The sequence below is a fragment of the Diorhabda carinulata genome, chromosome 4, assembly GCF_026250575.1.
Source record: "Diorhabda carinulata isolate Delta chromosome 4, icDioCari1.1, whole genome shotgun sequence".
NCBI lineage: Eukaryota > Metazoa > Arthropoda > Insecta > Coleoptera > Chrysomelidae > Diorhabda > Diorhabda carinulata.
In genome coordinates, this window is record NC_079463.1 from 25,603,090 (window position 1) to 25,630,341 (window position 27,252).

Consider the following 27,252-nt stretch of genomic DNA (forward strand, 5'->3'; position numbering starts at 1 on the left):
ACCAACCTTTCGAATAAAAAAAAATGGTTTTCGTATTTCCGCTATCTATTGGAGAATATGTGAAATACATTAATTAAAAAGTCCCTAAATTTTTAGTGTTTTGGATATTCTTTTGTCCCCAGAAATCAATGTTGGCAAGCGTTAGTACATTTTGGGATGTCGAATGGCGTACTAGTGTTACTTATTATTACCGTGTGATCTTTTTTAAAACAAACAATGCCGCGATCTAAAAAAGTTGTAAGTTAATTTTAGTATCAGTGAAAACTTAGAATATAAAGCTATTCTGTTTTTAAGGAATTAGTTGCTTTACAGACTTTCTGCTTGCTTGTGAACGAAAAAAAATATTGTCATTTTTCCTAGACTCTTTTTTATTGGCACGGTATGTTTATTTTGCATTTTTCTATTTTGATTTAGGTTTGCATTGCTTTTTAAGAAAGAGAAAATGTAATTTATTATTATTGATTTAATATTTTTTTATTTTTTTCTTGCTTTAGTGGCATTATAAATTCATAACCAAAAAGTAAAAAAAAATATTGTTAACCTATACGATCTCGAACTTGCACTTAAATTTCAGGCTTCAAATTTCTATTAGAGCTTATTTTACTTATGTAGGTGATTTAGGGCGTTGGTTAACGCCATGTTTGTCTTAAACTAAAAAATTATGCCCTGATTATTTGCTAATTCCCTATAACTTCTCAATCTATACATATAGAGTGAGGTAATTCCTTCTTTGCATTATAAATGGTTAAATGAATACCCTGAAAAAGTGGCTGCTATAATATTTAATTGCTTTGTAGATTACTTAACATCATGATATTTGTATTACAGAAATAACATAAGATTTACAATACTGTTACTGTTTGTTCTTGCTAGTCCAAAAAGATGACTGATGAGGAAAATATGTCAGATAGTGATTTTGGGGAAGATGAAGATCCTGATAAGATTGAAGTTCCAGGTAAGCTCAATATCTAAAAATAAGTATCTATCACTTGACTAATATACATTTAAAATTTTTAACTTGTTACAAAAAAGGCAAGTACACTTTACTATGTTATCAAAGTTCGGTGATTCACATAAGTAATTATCGGGATTTTTAGAAATAATTTCATGATAAGAGTAAAACTGTTTTTCAATACTTACAGTAAAATAATAAAAAAATGAATGAATGATGGCAATTTTGATGTTTTTGCATGTGTTTATTGACATAATATGATTCAAAAATATCGTTAAATATTTAGAGAAAAATGCTAGCCCTTAGCCAAAAATTTAAGAGGTGGAATTATAACTTGATAAGTTCAATATTCATATATTTTTTGATTCCAACCACTGTTGTGAGAAATACAAATATCGAGCTTATTTTAATAATACATATTTTTTTAGCTAACATCATTTACAGTTCAACAACAGCATATTTTGAATTTCATTTGTGACTCCATTTTGGGCAAGATCATCCACATTTAACTGATACTAAGTGATATAATATCATCTTGATTAGACTTAATTATTATATCGCTTTTAGTTTAAATAACTCGTGGTTTCTCGAGATCATTTTATTTACAAGTTGTTGACACCTTATATAACCCAAACCCCAAGTTTTGAAATATATCTTCCTGGTACACTCAACTGAATGTAATTACAATTCCTATTTTTTATTAGTCGTGAGAGAAGTGAAAATTATTGTTATCGAATGACCAGTCAGAAATCAAGACCTTTATCACATTTTTAAAAAGGATCACAGTTAAAAGTCTGTCCGCAGAAACCTTCCATTATTGTGACTATTGCAGAAGAGTGGGAAGATGTATTTCAAAGTGGTAGCAATGCTAGCTACTAAGTAAAATTTAACATATTGACAATTTTTCCTATAACATTAATTATTTAAAAACTGAGCTATTCTAACTGTCTTTATTTTTCAGTAAATCAAATAAAATAATGTCTCTCTATGTTATTGTTAACTATTATCTCTAGATTTATCCTACCCCAAACGAACGCGTACTGGGTGGATCAATTTTATTTTAGGCAATTATATGTGTACCTCATATTTTTAAGAATCAGAATAAAACCAATTCTTAATGAAAAGCAAGTCATTCTAAAGCATCAATTCAGATTCCAGGAGAAATATGTTATTATTGAACAAGTACTCAGGATAACAATCAAAATAATGCAAGATCTGGAAGATAAAAAGCACCGATTTTTCTAGATAAAAGTCAGGCCTTCGAAAAAATCTGGTATTTGAATTTATTTTACAAAATAAATAAATTTCTTGCATATAATTATTTCCTCATCCTCAAATCCTACTTTGAAGATGGTTAAGAATCAAGATAAATACTCAATGATACGTCTAATCAATGCTGATGTTTCCCAAGGTAGCGTTTTGGGATACACACAGCCAATCTACCCACAACTTAGTGCAACATATGCCGATGACACTTGCTTCACTAGCTCCAGACCAAGACCTTCAAATTGCATCACAAATTGTTCAAACAAATCTCAACAGGCTACAGCAATGGTTAAAAATATGGGAAATCCAAGTTAATGAGTCTTATTCCGTCCATTTGACCTTTTCAAACTGACTTGGAAACTGTCACAATAAACAAACATGAAATTCCACAAAAGAAGGAATCCAAGTATCTTGGACAGGAGACTTTCATGAAAGAAATACCTTTTTACAAAAAGAGAACAGGGTGGGATTAAACAACTACATCAGATAATTGGAGGAAAATCACAACTATATCGAATAAAAAAAGAGGAAGATTCTGAGGACAATAATAAATGCTCCATGCTATGAGTCCCTTAACATTGTAAGGGATCTACAAGTTCTCTAGATTAAAGAAGAAATTGAGAGTTACCAGTGGAAATTACAATTAAATATTTCAGTCACACCTTTGTAGCTGGCCGAAAACCTATTTTCTTAAGTAGACTCAAAAGATCTACTCTATACGGCATTGCTAACATATTCTGGATTAGAAGCTTTAGTTGAATAATGTTCTGTTTGTTTACTTTTAGATTTCAGCATATTTTATTTTAAATTAACTAGGAAATGTTAATTATGTAATGCCTTCTATATCAATTGTTGAAATTTTAACTAATTTCTGCATAAACTAGAGAATTAGGAGGAAAAACTGTAAGTCATCACCTACGATTTAATTATTGTTCCACTCAGAAAGAGATTGTAAATAAATTTGGTAAATGAAAAAACTATTTTTTAATGTTCATCATTTTGTTTCAATTAATACATGTAATCAAATCATCTCCCTGAGCAAAACCGGGTACCCCTAGCTAGTATTACATAATTGACTTAGTGGATTAGTCTAACAAATCCGTAAGCTAATATTTATAATTGATGTAAATTTAAAAAAAATAATTTCCATTGTATGTATGTTGTTAAACAATGTTCAATTTAAGTAGGTTTGAAATAATAAAATATTAGTGGAGGTATGAGTAAAAAGTAAAAATAATAAATGTTGAAATGTAGGACTGAAATTTATTCGAAAGCACTGATATATCATACAATCATCAAGATAAGTAAATCTTATCCAAAATACATTGGGATACATAGAAGTATGTTGCCATAAAATAAAATTCCAATATTTGTAATTTGTTTTGAATTTTTGCTATAGGAGGAGGAAAAGATTTGGCTTCAGCAGCTACTATGTTGGACTCTAGAGAAAAACAGCTAAAACAAGATATTTTTAAAGAAGAGTTCAAACCCGATCTGATGAAAATGGGTCAAATGCCAACGAATGCCTTCCCAAAAATGCCTCAGAATGTACACCCTAGTACATTTGATATGATGAGAACACCAGCGAGTGAGTATTTTGTCCACAAATTGGATTTTTTAAGGATAGACTTGTTATTTCAATAAAAAATTTATTATGACACTGTTACAAATGTCATGGGGGTCTGCTATTAAAAACAAATAGCTTCAATTAGTTAATCCTAAGCTAGTTGAGATTTAATATCAATTCTCCAGAGTATACCCCCTATCATTTTCTATCTACTCCTCTTCCAATCCGTTTATTTTGTTCTGTCGTACCATTCAATGCTTTTATTAGGCTTTCTTATTGTTTTTGCTTTGTATATTTTTCTAACCCTTTTATCTTGTAACATGTCCAAACCATCTTGTTATATGTAATATTTCTAATCCTGTTCTGTATCTAATTTCTTTGACTTTGTGTTATGGTTCATGTTTAGATCCCGAAAATGACTACTGCTTTTTAACTATTAAAGTTTTAAACATTTCTCGTGTTATTTATTTTAGATTTCTGTAATATATGTGCAAATTTATTGAAAATCTTCGAATTAACCAATATTATAAAGTGAAATGTGGTCATTTTGTTTATCCATAACTTATTATGTTTATCAATCTTTGATTTAATCTTATTCTCATGTCTTTTCATGATCGAGACTCCGTGTACTATTCCACTAATGTTTTCCACGTTTTTCTGTCCATGGCAAGTACTTCAAATTCCACTAGTAATTTCCCTTTGTTTCGCCATGTTTTCTCTATCAGCTCCATACATTGTTTCTTGGTTTTTCTCTATATTATTGCTTGACTCCGGGCCGGATTAAGCTAGTGACTTGAGGGTCCGAGAAGGTCCTATCATTTGGAAAACATTTTTTGATGTTTTGATACTACAAATCTAACGTATTGATATCATAGCCCCGGGTCTTATAAATCTTAATCTGGCCCTGGCTTGATTTACTTACATCTGTCGTTGACTCATTCCCCTTAAACTGTTTCATACTCTGTTATATTTAATAGAGTTTTCTCTCGTCATTTTCATTATGTGTTTGTGTCTTATTCTATTTCATATTTTTTCTTATTTTCTTGAATGATTCATTTCATTTGATCCAATTACTACAACAATTAAGGAAATCGAGGAAAAGCTACGTAAATATTATCTTAATAGTGCTTTATCCTTAGACGTAATCCAAACTACAATTTCCACCAGATCTCTTCCTTTATTTGGTCCTATTTTCTGTATCTTCACAATCCTTTATCATTTTAGTATGTCCTTATTTTATTTGACTTGACTAACCTTTATTATTTTCATAATTTTTCCTTATTGACTCATTCCTATTGATACGCCCTAACCAATCAAAATTTCCTTTTACAGATTATTGAGGTTTTCCTCGTCATTTTCCTTATTCTATCTCATATTTTTTCCTACATTTTTACTTGAATATTTCATTTCGTTTGAACAAATTACTACGTGGAAAAACAATTGAAGAAATCGAGTAGAAGTTAAGTAAATATTATCTTAATGATGCTTCATCCCTTGGAATGATTGCTTAATGGTGATATGGGGTTCAAATCACCGATATGTCACAGTAAAGGAAATTTACCCTAGAGACAAAAATAAACTCTAAACAATGGATATCATCCTAGAAACGCGCTCCCAAGAAAGCAAAAATCGTTTTTTGATCAATAAGTTCATGGCCATAGTCTTTCTGGTTTCTAAAGTTCAGTGAGAGTCAGATATAAAAAAATCAATGGGATGTATCAACTTCCAAAGTTACCCCAATTAGTTTTCTACATATCCTAGAGACGGTGCCACTTTTTTTGAAACACCCTACATAGTTGACTTTTATCCTTAAAAAAAAATTCTATGGTATCTTTTTATAGGTAGTCATTAGATAATTTTAGAGTATATAGAGAATTCCTGAAGTTTAAACATTTTGTGCATGTTTTTAAATATATTTAAAAAAAGTGTAAATGGGGTAAATTTTAACTTTATGTATTTGTATTAATTTGTTAATTATATTTTACAGTGGGTTCCCCATACGGGATGAGCAGCGTAGCCGCCATGGCGAGTATGCTCAACAGTTTGGGGAACCCGATGAACGTCGGCTCGTTATTTCCGCCGCAAGCTTCTGGCACAGGAGCAGCGCCGGGCTTCAACGCTGCACAATTTCTGCAGCAGAGTAAGTCCTATCTAAGGAGCTGTGAGTGTCGTATTAGACCTTGATTTATATTCTTTTTCTTTTTAAAGAATACTACTGTATATAACGCAAGATTTTGGCCCTTTAAAAATACTCAAAATTTCCTTCAGTACATAATATTGAGATTTGAAAAAAAACTGGATTGAAGATATTGTGAAAATTGTGCAAGGTCATTAGATTTGTTTTCAGTGCTCCATTTTGTCAGTGTGTTTTACAATTTTTTTTTTATTTGGGAAGGAAATTTGTGGAAGATTTAGAATCACTTCTAGTGCAACCATTTGGCATGTTATCGGGAGATTAATTCTAGTAATGAAAAGAATAGTTCTAGTGTCCTAGACCATTGCCTCATATGTGATTATTGAACGCACTATTACCGTGTACATCCACAGTTAGTTACAACTCAAATTTTTTCCTACGAAGTTTGTGGTGTTAGAGGTTGTCTCCTTTTTGTGGTTGTTTCAGAGGAGTTTACTATCAGATAATTCCCACTCAAAGGCTTACCCGTATAGTTTGATGAGCTTGAGATTGAGTTTTTTTCCTAGCGAAGGTATTCAGGTTGGTCGTATTCGTCCCACCGAAGTTCCACTTCTAGCTAATTGGAAAATAATGAAAAACAAGTAATCAAATAATTATTTTAATCAATGAAATGTTTTCCATTTACTATTTAACAGTATCCTAAATACGATTGGAGTTTGTTTTACAAATTTCTAAATATAAAATTAATCTTAATTAATTTTTTATTTGTTTTTTAGCTTCTTAACATTTTCCGGTTTGGTGTTGAAAACTTTGCTTTTCAAGTACCTTTATAAAAAGAATTCCAAAGGTTTGAGATCTAGGGATTTCGATGGTCAATCAGTTGGTCTCCTTCTACCTATTCATCAAAAAATATAGCATCGAGATACTTACAGTTTTTAAATGAATAGGCGCACCATCTTGTAAAAAACCAGATATCTCCATTCGAAACATTAGCATGTACAGAGTTACAGAATTTTTTTTGACAAAATTCTATTGAGAGTTTTCTCCAAAAAAAAAATTGATTTGTTACAATTCCTGCTCAGGCATTTTTGTATGACCTTCCCCAATTCTGTTTGTATTTTTATTTGCACTAATATCGATTTTATCAATTTATCTCACCATTTAAGATAATCTCCGATTCGCCAGAAAACTCAAATTTCTTAATTAAAATATTCGTGTAAATTTGAATTTTAATTTCTTCACATAGTGCGACGGGTAGACAACCGCGCGCCGGTTGTAATTTAATGGAATGAAAACTATAATGTGACAGGTACTCAGTTGCACGCCATCTATCAGCGCCGATTTTAATTTAATGTAATGGAAGCTAATGTAACAGGTACACAGTTGCACTCTATTTATCAGTGCCGGTTTTAATTTAATGTAATGGAAACTTATGTGACAGGTACACAGTTGCACGCCATACCAGCGCCGGTGATAATTTGATGTAGTGGAAACTGTAAAAGATGGTTTGGGGCTTCATTTTTGTTCTAAATGATGCTGGATGAAGAGGTTTCTAAAATATCTTGGAATTATTGCAAACTTTCAGTAGTTGGGCAGATTTTCAACTGAATAACGAACAATACAAGCAATCCGAGCGGTAAAGAAGTGATATCTAAAGTGAAGTGTTAGTTATTTGAGCGTTTGTAGTGTTGTGATTATTGTGATAAGTGGTGCAATAGAAACTCGTACAATTTTATCCACCAACTTTTACCCTGAGTTATCGACCGAAAGTAAAGTGTCCATCGGTCTCTGAAGACTATAACTTTGTTATCGAAATGCGCTTCAGACAGTGTAATTGTGATTGTTGGTGTAGTGTTAGTGTAAATAAAGGTTTCATTACAAAAAAACTGATAAACATTGAAGATTATTATGCAAAGAAATAAGGAATTTCTGTCAAAGGATAATAGCCAAAAATAAATAATGTCAAATTTGGTTATTGATTGGGTAATGGTGTAATGGAGTGGTTTTATTGAGGAAGTACTGTCGCAGGTTTTTCATTTGTCTACAGTGTAGAGTTCTATGTTAACTAATCCTCCCCTTATTCTTGATCGTGCTACGATTATTCATTCGATGTATGAGCATCTAGTGATTTCAATCCTTGTAAATCTTTTGAGTTCGTTATTATTATTATTGTATTTAAGAAAAAATTGGAAATTATTTCTGATTGGTCTTGAACGTTTAAAAAAAATAGTATTTCAACTATTGAATGTTTTCTATATTACGGACTCTTGTATATCAAATTATATTGTGTTCAGTATACAAACGAAAGAGATTGTTTATCAGATTGAGAGAGATAATTTAGAGGTTAGTTTCATAAATTATCCAGTGACAAATACATTTTGAAATTTTGTGTATTGAAAACATTCAAAGGTATTCAATAAGAAGGGCCTTAATATGCGTTATCTATACTATATTCTTTATATACCTTTGCAGTGCCAGAGTAAAATGAAGATTTGGCTTTCTTATTTTTCCTATGTACAAGATTTATATACATCATTCGTTAAGAAAAATGCTTTCTTGTCAAAAAATTGTTTACAATGTGTAGGCAAAAGCTTGTGAAAAACTAAAAAAACAAACAAAAATAAAATTTAAATATAAATTATACACAATAAAATTATAATGAATGACAAAATTACTTTTGAAAATGTACATGTGAAAATTAATTATATGTCGATCCTAAAATAGGTAATAATTTTAGTATTAAATATAAAAAATCCATAGAGTGCAGCTAGTGTGCAGCAAGCTTCGAATTAATTATTATTCTTAGAATAAAAGTCTTTTACAGAATAAAAGACATTTTCCAGTAAATATACTTTCAAATTATTGCCAAATGCGGGAAAAGATGTTATATATTTGATTTCGATTGGGAAATGATTGTGCATTTTTTTGCATTGTAAAATATTTGAGCCCTTAAATAATTCTGAACGTGGAGTGCTTACGAATTATGCAAAGGGATACAAAGATGAATAAGGAAGGAAGAGTCAGAATTTTTAATTTTTTAAAGAAATCCCTGCTGTTTAGTCAGAGTAAATATCTGACAGCTTAGTTTAGTAGTTTGAAGATTCGCTCAAATTGAGTCGCACCACACATACCCCAGAAGGGAAGGTGCGACTCAATAAGCGCATAATAAACTGTTAAGTAGATTAACTCCCTATTCAAAGAATGTTGGAGTTATTTAATACATAATGCTGCAATTTATTTTTATATGATTTTAATTCTACTACTTTTCGCTATCCGATTTTTTAACTTTTTCGTCTCATCATCAGCACACATATATAGTCAACTTTTCAAAATGATATTCCTTGTTTTCCGTTCTTCAAGGTATGTTTTTCATTCTTCTTTTGTCGATACATTTTCATTCACCCTGAGGTCAAATCTTTTTGATTCTTTTTCCAGTCTACTATAGACTTAACGTGTATAAGGGGCCCCCTGCTTTAGTCCATTTTATAATTGGAAGCTTTCTGATAACTTTTCTTTAATCTCAGTTCTATTCAAAGTCAGTTTCACCATGTTGTGTCATCTCTGTGGTATCGTAAGCTTGTTTGCAACAAGAAAAATCTGTTTAATCATTTGATGCAGTTCCTCAAATATCTTATTATCACTGCAGAGGACATTTTGATTTTACTTTAATGTAAATTAAACACTCCACTAAAGAATTCCTAACCTCTTGGAAGTTTTACTCTATTTTTATTTTGCTATTGCTCTAAATGATTCATAACAATCCATTCCATTTAGGTGTACAAATTTTGTATTGACATTCTTGTCTGTCAACTAAGTAAGTTGGAATTTTTGGAACCGTTGGTGATGTTCATACCGAACACAATGTTTATACTACCACTACACCAACACTGTCTGACGAGCGTTTCGATAACCAAGTTACCATCTTCAGAGACTGAAAGTAAACAGTTTACCTTCATTCTCCGAAGACGATAATTTAATTGGTGTGTATAGTGTACAAGACATGATAACAAAGTATCTTAAATGATATATTGATAAAACAAATGTTGAAGGAAAGAAGCCATTTCTATTTACACTGGCAAATTTGCATGTTGCATGAAATATATTTTCACAGCAAAAACAGTAGTTTAATTTAGTGTTTGCCAACACCAAATATGCGAGGGTTATCTTGAATAGTCACCCAAGTATTATTTATAATACTGATATCCTTTTAAATTTATTTTTCCACACATTTCGAAAGCCCCAACGCTCAAACTCCCTCACAGATATATATGTAAAATATTACATCACACTCAAGAAGTCGTGTGACTGACACACAGATTGTCATATCCATATGACGTTTATGAAGTACCAACTGTCAAATTCATTAAAAAAAAATGACAGCCATTCAAAATCTCCAAAATGGAAAGACAATCAATAACGAATACTACATAGAGTTGTTGGATCGTTAGAATTCAAAAATCAAGGAAAAGTGGCCTCATATTTCGAAGAAAAAACAACTATTTCACCAAGACAAAGCAGCGATTCAAAAATTGAGGGAAACGTTAGTTAAACTGAACGAATTGGTTACTCATCCACTGTACAGTCTAGATCTGGCCCCCTAGTGACTACTGACTTCAAAAAAATTCTCACCGTAAAAAAACTCAACTCAAATAAAGAAGCAATTGCTGAAACTGAAGCCTTATTTTGAGGCAAAATACAAAGAGAAGTTAGAGAAGCGTTGGAATGATTGAAGGAGATTACTTTGATGATTTTGGCATAAAGTGTTTTGAGTGAAGTCAACTCTATATTATTGTAAATGAATTGCAATGCCATTTCATCCCCTTACAATTTGAAATTGTCGTACATAGACATAACAGGCAAAAAAGGAATTAGAACTAGCAGGTAGTGGGACTAATAAGCCTTAAGGTTCCAAGTACTGATTGATAAGTGATATATGGAATCTGTAAACAATAAATTATCACAAGTGTTCATAAATTTGAGTAAATGCAGTCCCTGGCCAACATATATTTTATTTAAAATATTAATGACCAAGTGATATTGTACTGTTTTATTAATTTCTTTTTTTTATTCCATAATGGGTTTAACGCCTGTTCCTCCTTTGATATCTATCTTTCCTCATCCAGGCTCTAGATTGTCATTCCACCTCTTCTGTGGTCGACCTCTATTCCGTGTTCCAAGTGGAGATTTATCCATCTGTTTTTTACCCTGTGATATACATTCGTTAATGTTACCCACGTCACATCATAATATATTCATACTATTGAGCCATTGAAAAGATTTTGAGGCGAGTTTGGGTCACTCTCACGTGGTCACACTGTCTCAAACAAACCACTGTAATAACCCAATATTCTGTTATAATTCCATTTTCTCTCGACAGTTGGTGATGCGATCAAATTCAAGAAGATATTTTATCATTTTCTGTTATTATTTTGTTGATATAAAGAGTGTGTGCAGTATAAAGTCATCAAATCATAAAACAGCTTATTAGTATGAAGCTTCTGCTTGCGTATGTAGTTAATGTGGTAAAATCAAAACTCAATAAGTACCGGGCTTTACCAGATAAAGCCAAAATCCAAATTTTATTCAAATTTCCAAACTATATATACCATATAGCGTCTCAAAGTCATTAATAGTTCGATCCGGACTGTAAAAAATGATATGGCGCTGGAACTGCCATACCCGAAACTTATTGAATTATGTTGATATAATGATAACTTTTAATCTTTTTCAACTCAAATAATTTGATGAATTACATTTGTTTCTTTTAGTGGAGATGCTAAACCCTTATTTTAATCCTGGATATTTCTCAATGTTTTATCCGGGTGGCAATATCCCTCCATGGGGTGGTCCGCTCAGCAACAAGGCTGTTCAATCCATGTGGATGAATCAGATGGACAGTAAACCTATGCCTCAACAAGAAGAAGAAGAGGTAAATTTATTTTGGATATAAATAAATATTTTTTTGTTTTAAAATGATGTTTTTAGTACAAGAAAATATTTTAACTGTATGCTACTAGAAGATCTCTCTGGGAAAATTTTTTGATTTCACCCATTTCAGTAATGTAAAAGAATTTTCTTTCAATTCAAGCAGCGAGAAACGTGACAAAAATGAGGTTAACTAGAGCTTTTAGCTTTAGATGATGTAATTGGTGTCCCATTCATATACTGGGAGGTACGTTCTGTAGTGCAGACCGAGCTAGTGGACATACGTAGCACGATCCAGCTTACTGAATACGGCAACAGAATCAAATGTCATTCTGGAATGCTCCAAGACACTCATTGAATTTGCTGACGGAAAGTCAGTAGATCTGCTGTGGATTCTTGGACATACGGGACTTTTAACGGGATCCGTTAAAAGGATAGGATACCTCATGTTGTGGGAATGAAAAAAAAACAAAGAGGTAGGGTAGCAGAAAGACCAAAACATTCATAAGATTGGACGACGGAAATCCCCTGCAACTGTCAAGCTTTTACAAGCACTCGGAGTAAAATCATGACCTTGTGGAAGAATTTTGTTTTAAAACCAGAGACGCCGGAGTCTCCACAAGTTAGGGCAAGGGGACTGCAAATGAATTAGGATCAACAAGGACTCCCCCATTAGTAATAATAGTTATAATATTGTTGACTTCATAGTTGACAGTTTAGAATGCCACTGCGGCTGCTTGGACTCGTTGTAAGCTTGCTGTCAAGACCTGGGGACTTGAGTTTGAAATGGTATACTGGGTAGTATATCATCGCTTGTTTGGTGGTCAAAAACTGGACAAACAACAGCTCAGACCTTAGGTCATCTAGGGATTGTAGTATCGATAAATTGCAAAGCACTGACCGGGCATGATGGGTCAATAAAGATCTTCCTCAAGCTCGAAATGCATTTCTGTGGTATAGGAGATCGTGTTGATTTGGGCATTTTTAGACCATACCAAGCAGAAAGTACGTCCAAGCTAGCGTGGGAATGTAAATAAACTCTAAAAGCAATGGCTAACAGAAACAACGTAATCCTAATGCGGCTACAGACCATCAGGGTATACCAGGTAATGAGGAACCAGCCTTGCATAATAAAGGGCAACGACACTATACTTTGAACTAGCTTCGTACTTTAGGACAAAAAAATAGAGAAATAGCCTCATTTGAGAGGAGTCTACATATTTTGAAGACAGAACAAAACGACTTTTCAAAAAATCTAAAATTTAAAGACGTTTAAATGTAGTACTAAAAGCTCGAGAAGTAATTATTAAAAAAATATCGTTTACTTGAAAATTTTTCAAAATGATTATCAATTATTTCTGTTCATTTCAATTTTTATATAAAAACAGAAGTTGAAATCAACAATTAAAATTCGTTTGAAAAAATTTTTTACTTGCTTGTTATACAAATGACAAAATTGAAACAGTTTTCAAATTAATATGTTTATTTTCATTAATTGTAGTTTATATTTTTCATGATAGGTAGATGACGAAGAATTGGGAGTAGCGGAAACGTACGCCGACTATATGCCTTCAAAATTGAAGTTAGGCAGGAAACATCCGGATCCGGTTGTAGAGACAGCTTCCTTATCAAGTGTAGCTCCAGCTGATGTATGGTACGAATTATCAATACCGGAAGAAACGATAAATAGAGGACATTTGTCTGCTTTGCAGTTAGAAAGTATAACGTACGCCTCGCAAGCACATTCTCATATTCTACCAAATAAATCTCGAGCTGGGTTTTTGATAGGTATAGTAATTTTCCCAATATTTCAATTTAAGGTTTAGGAAAATATATGAATTCAATACTTCTTCAATTCGAACATCCAGTAAACTGAGAGCATGCCTAGAATAAACTCAATTGTTTTATTAGAAATTCAAGACTGATTGATTGACCTTGATCGTTTAAAGGCTCTAATGACTGCCAGAACATTTTTCAGGACTTCTTTATTACAGGGCCAGATAGCGTCCCAAGCTTCTGTAAGATAAAAATAAATTCCTCTATGTGTGAATTATATTCTGGACCATCGTTTGCAGATATAAATTATTTGTTTCCATGTATTTCCTTGCTTCGTGAGATCACGAACCCAGGCGAGACGTTCGGAATTGTGGAAAAATATAGAACAAAGAGAAGGTTTTTGGTTTTTCCCAAAAACAGGTATATCGCAGAGGATAAATTCAAATGTATGCTATTAAGATATCGGTCAGTCATATCGTTTTATTAAGGGAATTTGTTCTAAGATATGTCTACCTGTATTAAGTATTTTTATATGTAAGGTCACATGGCGTGATCGACACAAAATAATGAAGTGCACTCCACAGGAGAACAGAAAGAGAGGATTACTGAACACACCAACACTCACAATTACACTGTCTGATGCGCGTTTCGATAACCAAGTTATCGTCTTCAGAGACTCAGTGTACTTGTGAGTGGTGGTGTAAACAGTGTGTTCAGTATGAATATCACCAGTGGTTCCAAAAATTTCACCATAGAAAGATAGGAAGACCAAGATTATCATGGATAAGATCTGAAACGGCAGGAAAAAGTGGCAATTAGGTATCGAACAACGTCGTAAGACTGTTTGAACTCCAATTCATTTATTTTATCTATTAAAAATAGAAAAATATTAGTGTTAGTTTGTTAATTTTTATATATAAAGAATCAATTGTTTTACAGGTGACGGAGCTGGAGTAGGAAAAGGACGTACGATTGCGGGTATTATCTACGAAAATTATTTGAAAGGTCGTAAGAAAGCTATTTGGGTATCAGTATCTAATGACTTGAAATACGACGCCGAAAGGGATTTAAGGGACATCGGAGCTGGAAAGATAGATGTTCATCCTTTGAACAAACTCAAATATGCCAAAATTAATTCTAGTACTAACGGCAATGTGAAAAAAGGTGTAGTTTTCAGCACTTATTCGGCCTTGATTGGCGAAAGTAATTCGGCCGGTGGAAAATACAAATCGAGATTAAAACAATTGTTGCAATGGTGCGGTTCGGATTTCGACGGACTTATTATTTTTGACGAATGTCACAGGGCAAAGAATTTGTGTCCTGTGGGATCCTCAAAACCCACTAAAACTGGTAATTACTTATTATCATATTGTCATTAATATATTTTATATTTCTGTTTCTTTGGATTAGGAATTTTAGTTACTTTCTCAATATTATTAAAAAAAAATAAATGAAATAATAACAAGGCTCATACGTTTTCGATGGTTCTGATATCTGACACCAAAGCAGACCTACATAATCTTTACTTCTCTTGGTACAGTCAAAATTGATCTGGTAATGCAAGATGTCACACAAGTCTCCCTAAACTAAATGATCATTTTAATCTTGTCTGTCTACCTGTCACTTTGAAGTGCAAAGCAATTAATTGGCAGACCAAATTGCGAATGAATAACTACTTTAATTGGACCAGAGTCATTTTGTCATTTCCCAGCGATGGCAGATACATAATAGGAGTAAAAGAAAAAAATAGATCCAGTAATGATTGAAAGACAAATGTAGACCAAAATATATATCTTCTACTCGACCAGATTAGCTCTATCAATCAATAGATTATAACTGATGGGCTTCAGCTATCATCTGGGAAGAGGAAAGACATATGTCAATTTATTAAGACACTGCTGTAAGAATGTTAAGTGCAGGGTTGAACTGTAGGTCTTTATGTAATGATACTTGCAGAGTTTACAGTATCTCACCCTCTCTTTTCTAATCTAAATCTAAACTTATTTATTTTATTGCTAAAGAGAAGTTTGTCGCAATTACAATTCTGGAGCGAGAAAAACAACCATCGACAAGGTCCTAACCTTGTAGATGGTTCTGATATCTGACACCAAAGCAGCCCTACATATATTTACTTCCCATTGGTACAGTCAAATTTAGTCTGGTTATGCAAGATATCATTTAATTCGCCCATTTTAATCTTGTCTGGGTACCTGGTTATTCTGGAGTACACGGCTGTAAATTAGTAGGTCAGCTGACAAGAGAGTAAATAATTGGACTAGAAACATTCCTTCATTCCCCAGCTAGCTAGCTACCAAGATATTTCAATTATATTTATAATCAATTAGTTCATAAGAACTAAAGAAATTGATGAACATCTGCGGAACATGGTAAAGGTTACCGATAATACTTATATAGAAGCCACCGAGTTATCTGGACGACACCTGCTTTGTAATTGTGAATCCATTCAATCATTGAGACACGGTTGATTAGTGACACTGTTGATCTTTATATAATGATACTTGTGGAGTTTGCATTGTTCCACTGCCTCTCCTCTAACCTGGATCAAATATTTGTTTTATTGCTAGAATTACAAAGATTTTTTGGCTCTCAAATTTTTGAGCAAGCAACTTGAAATGAATAAAAAATGAATTATCGTAAATTCAAATAGTTATGATAAAAAACAAGCGGAACAGGACCATTGGATTTCTTAATTGTTTAGTTTAGTTTAAATTGATTAAATTGGGTCCAAGCCAATCATGATTTCTGAAATGATTTGCAATATCGACACAAAATTTTGAATGGATGGATTGCATTTGGCAAAAGGTTCATGAAAAAATCTGCCAAAACAATTTTTTAGACTTTTTATACAATCAGTACAAAAGTTTTGCCACAAAACTATTCAAGTATCGAAGTTTTAACTTGACAATAGTCTAAAGAAAACGATTTATTATATGCACATAAAACTAGTTTGTGAGCTGTCTAAATCATTTACAAGACTCATTTCACCCTCGTTTTTTCTCATAAAACAAACTAAAACCACTGGAACTTTCTTTACTCTCATATAGAGAATTTATTAGTTGAAATAATAGTGTTGAATCTAGAAATCCAGCAGCCAGTTTTGGAGTGGTAGGTTTGTTAATCGTTTTTTATTTTGACAACTGCTGTGGCTTCCCTTCAAAATAAGGTGTTGTTGATCTAGACTTTAAGTACATTAATTAAATTTCCTCTGCAGTTACAGTGAATTATATTAAAAGATAGATATGTTATTTTAATTGTTATATATTGTATAAGTGTTGTAATAAATAAATATGATTTTGTAGGATTGACTGTACTTGAATTACAAAACAAACTTCCATTAGCAAGAGTTATTTATGCTTCGGCTACTGGAGCTTCCGAACCTCGAAATATGGCCTATATGGTGAGATTGGGACTATGGGGCGAAGGAACGCCTTTCAAAGAATTCGCAGATTTTATATCGGCCGTGGAAAAGAGAGGCGTTGGAGCTATGGAAATTGTGGCTATGGATATGAAATTAAGAGGAATGTATATAGGTAATTATTATATACACTATGCATTTAGAACAAATTTATTCAAGTTTCTATATGACATTCTTTTTCTTCAAATCACTTCATTTATCATCACCTTATCTTAATTTCTATCTATATAAATTTTGTTGCATATACTTGGAGACTATAAATTTTGTTTATTTCAGCGAGACAGTTGAGTTTTCATGGTGTAGCTTTCAAAATTGAAGAAGTTCCGTTATCAAAAGATTTCGAAAAAGTTTATGACGCGAGTGTAAAATTATGGGTCGAAGCAATGCAAAAATTTCACGAAGCAGCGGAATTGGTTGATGCAGAAAACCGTATGCGTAAGACAATGTGGGGACAATTTTGGTCTTCGCATCAAAGATTCTTCAAATATCTTTGTATAGCAGCTAAGGTTGGTATAAATTTTAAATCAACTCATTACTTTTCTCCTCAATTTTCAAATATATGATATGATAATAAAATGAAATAATATTTTCTATATTGACGTATTTTAGGTACCACACGCGGTAGCAGTTGCTCACGAAGCTATAAAAATGGGAAAATGTGTGGTAATTGGTTTGCAGAGCACTGGAGAAGCCAGAACTTTGGAGCAACTAGAAAGGGATGATGGTGAATTAACAGACTTTGTTTCCACGGCTAAAGGTAAAAAAAAATTTTAATTTAATTCTATCTAATCGATAGATCGTCTCACAAAAGCTCTTGGGCTTGTCGGTAATGATAAGGATGAAGCTGCTATTTCTCTTAATTATCTTTCCAGTACTTGAAGAAGACATATTCGTTTTTCTTACCACATTCCTTTCGCTAACCATTGGATTTTGATTAACTAAATTTAAAATGAAACTTTCTTCTTTTCTTTCAGTTTGATAACGCGTATAAGTTTCAAAAATACTCGCCAAAGGTTAATAACATGTCGGTATATTCAACATTTGGGTACGTTTTGTGCAATTTTAGAAATAACATCTGAAACATTACAAGAAAGGGAAGCCCCCATCCCAATTTCTTGACATGTATCTGTTTCATCGATGTTCAATTCACAAAATGCGTAATTAATAATAATTTATATCTTCATCATTATTTTATACCAGCATCGGTATTTCGGAATTATCTCCGATGTTTATATCACGATTAAATATAAATATACAATATTTTTAAAATGAAATTATATTTTTTCCAATCATAAATGGAATTCATTAAATCAACGTTTCAAATAATAAAAATTTTTGTTTTAGGTGTATTTCAAACACTGGTGGAAAAACACTTTCCTGCTCCCGACAGGAATCGTATTCAAAAGCTTTTGGGCATCGAACCTCTTTCTGCAAAAAAAATTTCAATTTCAAATGGAAACGATGAAGGTCATAGTTCATCCAGCAAACGTAAACCGGGTATGTCTTCACTGTTAACATAGTTATATGGGATGAGATTGCTTGGTATATGGTTGAATTAAAATTATCTATCTTCTATATAACTTCTAGAATCGAGAATCTTAACTTTTTGAAGCAATCAGTTTTAGAGATCGCAGTGTATAATTTTATTTACAAATATTTCCATTCATTTATTTGGTAGTATTAGGGTCTCCAAACCTCGTGATTAAATATGATGTTTGTAGAAAAACAGTTGTAAGTTTCGCGTGAAGATTATGGACGTTTTGAAGTATTTTCGATTTAATTTGACTTCATTTTGTTGTAAAATACTTTACGAGATACCGAGTGAATATTTAAAGACATTGTGAAAGGCAAATTTATTTCTCTTAATAAAATATATTCTACAAAACAAATATTTTTAGTTCGACAAGCAGCGGCTAGGGCAGTTAAACGTAACAAATGGTCGACGTCAGACACGGAAGACTCAATCAAAAGCGATGGTTCAGATTTTGAAATGTCCGAAGTGGAAAGTGAAATATCAGAAGAACATTCCGATTCGAACGTTAGTAGTGATTTTAATCCATTCCAATCGGGCAGCGATTCCGATGACGATCCTTGGAATAGAAAGAAAAAAGGAAAGAAACAAAAGAAACCCCCTAAAAAGAAGATATCACCACAAGATAAATTGTCATTAATGTTGAGCCGTAAGACAACTAAAGGTTTGTTGAAACATGTGCCACAACTAATTGAATTTTTGTTTCCTTCATTCTTTGATATTAATAAATATAACTTATTCACATTACCGTCTTTACCACAATAGGGCCGTCACTAGCAAATCTCTTAGCCTCGAACAAGATATACCTCGTGCTCAATGCCGATTGCCCTTTACGAGGTTTTACTTTTGAAGCTCTTCCCTTATTTATCTATCCACAAGTGTCTCAGAATGAAGAATGTTAAGCTTATCGGGCGAACGCCCTACGGTAAGGGTTTCTCTTCAGGCGTAAGGTACATAACCAAGGGCTAGACTAGTAATTTAACCAGGGGCAATACCAGATCTTTGTAGGAGAGCAGGGTAAATAATATCAGGACCTGGACATTAATATGGGCTAAAAAATATCAGTGTCCAGTAAAATCTGATATGCAGCGACTTATATGCTTCCCTGTAGTCCGATGCTTCCATCATCTTTAGGGAAGTAAGTTAACCTTAACCTTAAGGTTTTCTCATTCAATTTCGAGAAATTTTACCATGAAACCGGGTATAGCCTGTGGGTACCTGAATAGTTCTTATCAGTCTAGCTGTAAAAGGATCTCCAGGCCATCCCATCTGGTGTTCTCGGCTCTGATGTGTCTAAAGACTTCCTAGTGTAAATCTATTTTGGCTGGATTCCTGCTTTTCCGGTTCAGGGCTTTCAGGTTTTTGTTTCACCGGGGGCGATGAAGTCAGGTATCCTCAAAGGCCTTTTTCTTTCCTCTTGCTAGCAGTACTGCTGTATTTTCGGTTTGATTATTATAGATGATTGTCATTTAAATTGTAGATGAATGTATTTTTTCAGTAGCTAGCAAATCGAACGGTAGCAGTAGTTTTACCGCTCCTCCAATGGACGCGATTGAACGCGCCTGTTGTATGAAAGAGGAACTTCTAACAGCTATTGAGAGATTAGGAGAAAAACTTCCGCCCAACACCTTAGATCAACTAATAGATGAATTAGGAGGACCGGAAAATGTTGCCGAAATGACAGGTCGTAAAGGAAGGGTTGTTTCAACTGAAGATGGTGGTATACAGTACGAGAGTAGGTCAGAAAACGACGTTCCATTGGAAACATTAAATTTGACTGAAAAGCAACGGTTTATGGATGGCGAAAAGGATGTTGCAATCATTTCAGAAGCTGCGTCAAGTGGTATGTAGCTCAATATCAAATAACAGACATGCAAAACTAGGGAGGACTTTGTTATATAACGTTTAGTGATAAATTAAGAAACTAAATATTTAGAAAAATAATTTGAGTGTTATTGTTATAGGTATATCACTTCAAAGCGATAGGCGAGTGAAAAACCAGAGACGGAGGGTACATATAACTTTAGAATTACCTTGGTCTGCGGATAGAGCTATCCAACAGTTCGGAAGGACTCATAGGAGTAATCAAGTGAATGCTCCAGAATATATTTTCCTAATTTCTGATTTGGCGGGGGAGAGAAGGTTTGCTTCGATTGTGGCAAAAAGGTGAATTATTCATATATTTCTAATAATAAGATTCGGTTATTAAAAAGATGGTAGATATTTCCTAGCAGAATTAGATTTGCTTATGTGAGACACAGAAGAGTGAATAAAGGTAAAAAACCCGTCATTCTATGGTAAATATAAGTAAAAAGAAAACGCGAATCGATCCGCCAAAAAATGTATCAAAAGAGCTCTCCAAAAGCGTACGATACTTCTTTTAAGTAGTTTAAAGTCTTATATATTTCATATCTTATTATATATTATTCATTAACTACTTTTTTGCTTCAGGTTAGAAAGTCTGGGAGCCCTAACCCACGGAGATCGTCGCGCAACAGAAACCCGCGATCTTAGCCAATTTAACATCGACAACAAATATGGTCGTTCCGCCTTGGAAGCAATAATGAAAGCTATAATGGGATATGAACAACCAGTAGTTCCACCTCCGCGAGACTACAAAGGCGATTTCTTCAAAGATATTGCCGCGGCGTTGATAGGAGTAGGAATGATTGTAAATAGCGAAAATATGCCCGGAGTTTTATCCTTGGATAAGGATTACAATAATATGTCAAAGTTCCTCAATCGCATTTTGGGTATGCCCGTAGACTTACAGAATAGGTTGTTTAAGTAAGTTCAAATTTTATTACCTCAAATACATTAATTTTTATCACATACACTCTCATAATATTTACTTTATAACTTTGTATTCAAATACATTATATTATATGGATTGATTCAACATTAAATTGGTTAATGTTTGAATATAAAGAGTAACAATTCCATGAGAACCTCAATTTTTTAAAAAAATAATGTCAAGTAGAGATCGTTAAAGAGATGTTTATCAACGTAGCTGAGGACACTACGTTTCAACACCGATAACAAGACTCCGATCGAAAATTAAAGAGGTGTGTGACCGATTTTTTGGCCAGTGTACACCCGATTTTGCTCCCTGTATTCCTTTAAACTAAACAATTCATATTTTGTAAACAAGCTAATGGGAAAGTTGTTTTAATAATGATATATTTCCAAACAATTGTAATGAATCATTTACTTTTTAGATATTTTACCGATACACTAGCCGCTATTATAACATCCGCTAAGAGATCTGGTAGATTTGATTTAGGTAAGTTGAACTTTTATGTACATACTTATACATATAAATTGTCTGCTCGCGATAAACTCAAAGTCTACTGAACGGATTTATTCATGGGAAGGCTTCAATATATATTTCATCAAAGCTTTAATTCTTTTACATATTCACTAACACTGGTATTATAATATATAAACAACTCTATTGTTTGTATTTGTACTTCCCTGTACTTTCATTGTGTTCTTCCCAATATCTTTCAACATCGTATTAGCTGCCCCCCACTTCTGACCTATTCGCTGGGAAATAAGCTATAGCCATTGCGATATCATTTCAGCAATTATCTATGTTTGCTTGTACCAGTATCTGAATAATATCTTGAGTTGTGAATTTTTGATTTTGTTCCTTATAGGAACCTTAGATTCTTTTTGAACAACTGTTTAATGTACCCACGACTCTTGAATTAACACGATTGCTGGTTAATATTTTTTGGATAGTCTCGCTAAAATGGCTGATGTCCCTTATGCATGGTGCCAATCTATTTGTTTAGTTTAAGTTGTTGAAATTTGTTTCCATTTTGTCCTCTTCTTTTTGCTGACTTCAGGTCCCATACTGGTATTACCTTAAACCTGTTGCTATGTGATCGATTCCAAATGTAAGGCATTCTTCTTAGAGTTAATTATTCCCTACGTTGAAATATCGGACTCTCCATATTGAGATCGAGTTCAGTGATATTCATTATCTTTTACTTGCTTGGAATATGGTGATCTTAGCCGCTTTGGGGATATTTTTTCCTCTTAGAATGACCCCCTTCGGTACTCCCTAGTTATGTGGCTTCTCCATAAACTAGTCCACTGTCCATGAACAGCAAGCCAATGCGTGGGTATAACCGCGAAACGCAGTTGTTGTGTGTCCTTTGATTATGTGAGTTTTTCGTTTGGTAGTACTACTTGAGGGTATTCCTATTTTGAAAAAACAGTAACATTAACATAGCTTCTATCTTCAATTTTTGAAAATTCTTCTGTTTGTTAAACTTACATTGGATGATTGACTTTCATCTATTGATATGTTGCATACTGGTCTTCCTAACGCTGGAATTCTTTTTGAATAAAAAAGTTTTTTATTTTTATTTTGACAATTCGCTATTATAATAATATAGGATTCAAGTTAATTAAAGATACGAGTTGATTTTTAGTAACGACATTCGTATTGTGTCACAAGACTTATTGTTTTTTTTTTTTGCAGGAATTCTGGATCTTGGCGCTGGAGGGGAAGTAGTGAAAAGGGTGCGGACGGTAACGTTCCTACGTAAACATGCAACAGGTACAGCTCCTACGGAACTTCATACTGTACATGTGGAACGGGGCATGTCATGGCCGGAAGCTTTAGAAAAATTTGCTGACCTTGTAGGCGAATATGAAGGTTGGTGCATTGTTAATTATGCAGAATGTTTTTGGTTGGTCAGTATTGTAGTTTCAATAGAAAACTCTCTAAAGATGTTGACACTTCAAAATGCAATTAGGTCTATGAGAAGAATCACTTCGCTATCATTCAAATACTCATTTAACATTTACGCTTGTAGGTTTCTGGTTATCACATCAAGTCCGTAACGGTAAAACAACTGCCATACTGGCCGTTACAGTGGATACAGGTGGCGGGGGCGGTAGTACTAAAGGAAAAAAAGAAGGTAAAAAGGAAAGCAAGAAAGATCAGTTATTTTCAGTTTATCGACCTAATACCGGTTTACAGTTCAGACAAGAAAGCTTGTCGGAATTGGAAAAGAAATATAAAAAGGTTAGTATTTCATCGCCGTTTTCTATAATGTTGAGTGTTTGAATTTGTCACTAGAGGCTGTGGTATAGAGTTGGATCTTCTAACTGTCATGTCAAAATTGGAGCTAAAATATTTTTTCTTAAACATGCGAATGTTAAGTTTTGTCTTTCAAAAACTTTTTTTTAAATATAGTTATTTCGTATTTGTGCAATGCTCAGGCGATAGGTTGCAACCTAGATATATACTGCAACCTAAAAGTCTCTCGGCAAAGCTGTTCTCGTCACCAACTAGTGCTCGCTTTCCAGTTCCGGAGTTACAACAAATTCATCTGTTCTGGCTTCAATGATCTTAGGTCTTCACTCGTGCAAGCTCCTATCTCCAAACATTTTTTGCTTATACTTACTGTTAAGACTATTATAGATCTCGGAAAATAGGAGTTTCATCTTCCTCCCCAAAGAATCTGCACTCGTTAGTTTCTGCTAGGCTGGGTGTTTCCTAAGTCCCGAAAGGAATATAATGATAAGATGTAGCTTGTTTTTATTTAGTTCCAAATATTTTTTGGATCCAGTAGAACTTTTTGGAGATATCCACTGAGCAAGAGTTGTTCTTTTTCTACATAAACTGGTTTTAATAGAGTTAATATGAGGTTAATTGAACCAGAAACCCTCTATAGCTTTAAACGAATTCGTCAAGCATACATTCAAACCAGTATCATACCCAGTAGAATAATATACTTGGTATTTAGTATTTTCTTTATGTTACTAAAAACTTCTATTTTTTTTATTTATAATGTTCCTCTTCCACCTTCACAGAAGTTTAATGATGTGTTTATTTAGAAGTTGTAGAAGAGACTGAGCTTTATTAGTACGTTCTTGAAAATTCTTGAAAAAGTATTTGGTAAAACTAGTTTCATTCACATTTTTAAAAATCTGATAGAAAAATAGATCATTAATCTTGGGTGTCTAAATAGTGAAAAATAAACTCAAACAATTTTTAATTCATTATCGTTAATTCCAGGTGGAATCAGCTGAAGCAGAAAAGTCCTGGTCTCAGCAATATGACGCTTCTGTAAATACTTGTTCTCATGCATATTGGCGAGGGAATTGTCGAAACGTTTCAGTCGGTCACGATTGCGAAGTAGGATTGAGAAGACGAACTTACAATGTAGTTTCCGGTTCAGTACTATCAGTATGGAGTAGAGTGGAAGGGGTGCTTGCCAGTAAAACTGGATCTCAAAATAAAATGCAAGTTATTCGATTGAGGACCAAAGATGACGTTAAAATTGTTGGTAGGTTGTGCATTTTTTCTGTATTATCCTTTTTCATTTCCATATATTTTCCTTTCCTTTTTAAATTGAATAAAATACCGTATGAATCTTTTCAATCGTTCGGAAGGAAGACTGCAATAGTTTCTGGGTACACATTAATAATTTTTCTTGCAAATGTTATCATTTACAAATTGGATAAACCTCTATTGGAGATTAAAATTCCCGGAGGATATTTCACAAGAAGCAGCCTGGAAGGCTACTGCGCAGAACAAACCCAACCACAAATGTGCTTCCTGTACATATGCCATCTCATCTCAAGTGTCAGAAGAACTTGGCAAAACACACTGTTTAGTTTACCTTCAGTAAGTGTTATTGGTGTAGTGGTAGTGTTAACGGTGTGTTCGGTAGTTTGTAAATATATCGTTTCATTTTTGGTATAAGGAAATCACATAATCAAAAACTCAAGGTCCTTAAATTATTCCTTATTGGTGTAACACTTTTAATGTCACAGAGTATATTTAAAATGAAATGTTTTTTCAATTTTCCAGGTACGCTTGTTCCGAAAAATTGTGTAGACGATTTAATAAAAGCCCTTTCGTCTGACGCAGAAAAGACAGAAGAGAAAACATTCGAAGATTAAATAGACTGAACGTCAAGTGAAGTTTAAAATCACATTTTTAGTTTTAACAGTTGATGTCGCAAATTAATTTTTTTTCGGTATAAATATTTGTAAATTTAGTGATTTGTAACATCAAATGTGAAGTTTTAGGAAACAGATACAGGGCAAAAATAGTATTTTACGCACTCTTAAAAAACGAGTTGCATTGTAGTCAAGTGTGAAGTTATTTTGAATGTCACGAAGAGACAGGAACCAACATATTATTTTTTATTTTAAACAAACGAGGATATTGTATCAATCTATTTCATTTTACCAAAATAAATATCTATTTTAATTGAATCTAAATAATAATGTCAATACATATTTTTCAACTGGTTTCACAGAAGCTCAATAAGTTTTAATATACAAAATTTCATGTCATTTTATACACAATTGTGTCGTTTAGTTTTCATTTTTTTTAATTAGCCCCTGTGCTGTTTAACAAATTCTTTCAATATTGTTTAAATTGTTCATGATTTGTTATGAATCCATTATACAGTGAAATCTAGTTATTTTCAATCTCAGGGTACCCATTTGAAGAAATTTTCATTTATCCGGTTTTCCAATTAGACAGGTTAAAATTATAGTTGTATAGAAGTCGAAATTTATCGTTATTTTATTTATAGAGGTGGAAATGTTAATAGACATTCGTATTTTTGATGTTTTGACTAAAGTGTCGGTATATATTTTCTTTTATAAAAATAAATAATAACAATACACTGAAGTAATGGCTAATTGATGAAACCTGGTTCCTTGATGGAATGAATACTAGAATCATCAACATTTGACATTTCAAAATACTTACGTAAAAATTCTAAAGTCTCTTCACAATCTTCTTTTACTTCTTTTTCTATGTCCAAAGAGAAGATTTCAACATTATTGAGCTCTTCTAAAATGAGTCTATTGAAACGGAATCCTGGAAAGCCTGCTTTGGTCATTCCTACAGGTGGTAATTATTTTGTTGCATTCTGCAAAGGCTGCAACTGATATCTACGTCTTCTTGTAGGCTCCTAGCTTCAGATACATTCTCATCTTATCAAATATCATGGTCTGGAGTATGTTTTTATCATTTTCTCTATATTTAAGAACATATTGTACAACTTTCTTTAGAAAACCTCAAAGTTGTTGATACCCTTATTCACGGCCTGCAAATCTCCAAATGAATCAAAAGTTATCCAGGCCTTTTTATGGTTTGGATAATTAATAGGAAACGTTTTGATACCTTTGAGCATTCAAGACATATGGCAGTTTTTTGAGTATATTTATATATACGAGTACAGTGAGAGATTTCTTGGAAAAAAAACATATTCAGTAGTTTTATAACTCTATCATCACATTATTATTTAAAGAAATGACTATTGAACATTATTTCCGGACCTTGGATGTCTCCACCTATTGCGTAACTTGATCGTCTTGTTTCAAATTATTTGTATATATTAATTAACATCTCGCAATAATTTGGTTCCCGTCATCTTGTGGTTTTACCTTATATTTTGAAAGTAGTGTGTTAAAAACGCCTATTATTGTTTGGAAAAAAATATGTGAAATAGTTATATTTAGGTATGTATTTATATGACAATTAGGATTTTATTATGTATTTTTTTGTATAATTTTTTTTGTTAGCTACTTTGAGAGGGAAGACTTTGTCTTTTTTTTAAAAGAATTTATTTAAAAAAAAATCATTGTATAATATTGTGTTCACAGTAAAAATATCATCGTA

General features: G+C 32.9%; 1 protein-coding gene across 11 annotated transcripts; it reads left to right on the forward strand.

Moving 5' to 3' along the window:
* Positions 1–117: 117 nt before the first annotated feature.
* LOC130893465 (protein strawberry notch-like) lies at positions 118–27,252 on the forward strand. Of its 11 annotated transcripts, XM_057799630.1 has the most exons (21): positions 187–237; positions 295–379; positions 829–955; positions 3,618–3,806; positions 5,773–5,946; positions 11,688–11,848; positions 13,365–13,632; positions 14,560–14,970; positions 16,941–17,171; positions 17,333–17,562; positions 17,666–17,813; positions 18,401–18,553; positions 18,955–19,251; positions 20,086–20,430; positions 20,552–20,753; positions 21,039–21,374; positions 21,806–21,870; positions 23,080–23,256; positions 23,417–23,628; positions 24,625–24,895; positions 25,423–27,252. In XM_057799630.1, the coding sequence occupies exons 3-21, from the start codon at positions 883–885 to the stop codon at positions 25,512–25,514; spliced, it is 4,035 nt and encodes a 1,344-aa protein (XP_057655613.1). In that variant the 5' UTR covers positions 187–237; positions 295–379; positions 829–882; the 3' UTR covers positions 25,515–27,252. The 11 variants fall into 11 exon arrangements, with proteins under 11 accessions (XP_057655612.1, XP_057655610.1, XP_057655619.1 ...); XM_057799629.1 differs by lacking the exon at positions 295–379 and having other exon boundaries at positions 118–237; positions 874–955; positions 5,773–5,925; XM_057799627.1 differs by lacking the exon at positions 295–379 and having other exon boundaries at positions 141–237; positions 874–955.

Coding starts and splice junctions, on each gene's coding strand:
- LOC130893465 (XM_057799627.1), top strand. CDS start 217: ATGCCGCGATCTAAAAAAGTT. Junction 956..3,617: donor TGATAAGATTGAAGTTCCAG/GTAAGCTCAATA, acceptor TTTTTGCTATAG/GAGGAGGAAAAGATTTGGCT. Junction 11,849..13,364: donor CTCAACAAGAAGAAGAAGAG/GTAAATTTATTT, acceptor TTTTCATGATAG/GTAGATGACGAAGAATTGGG.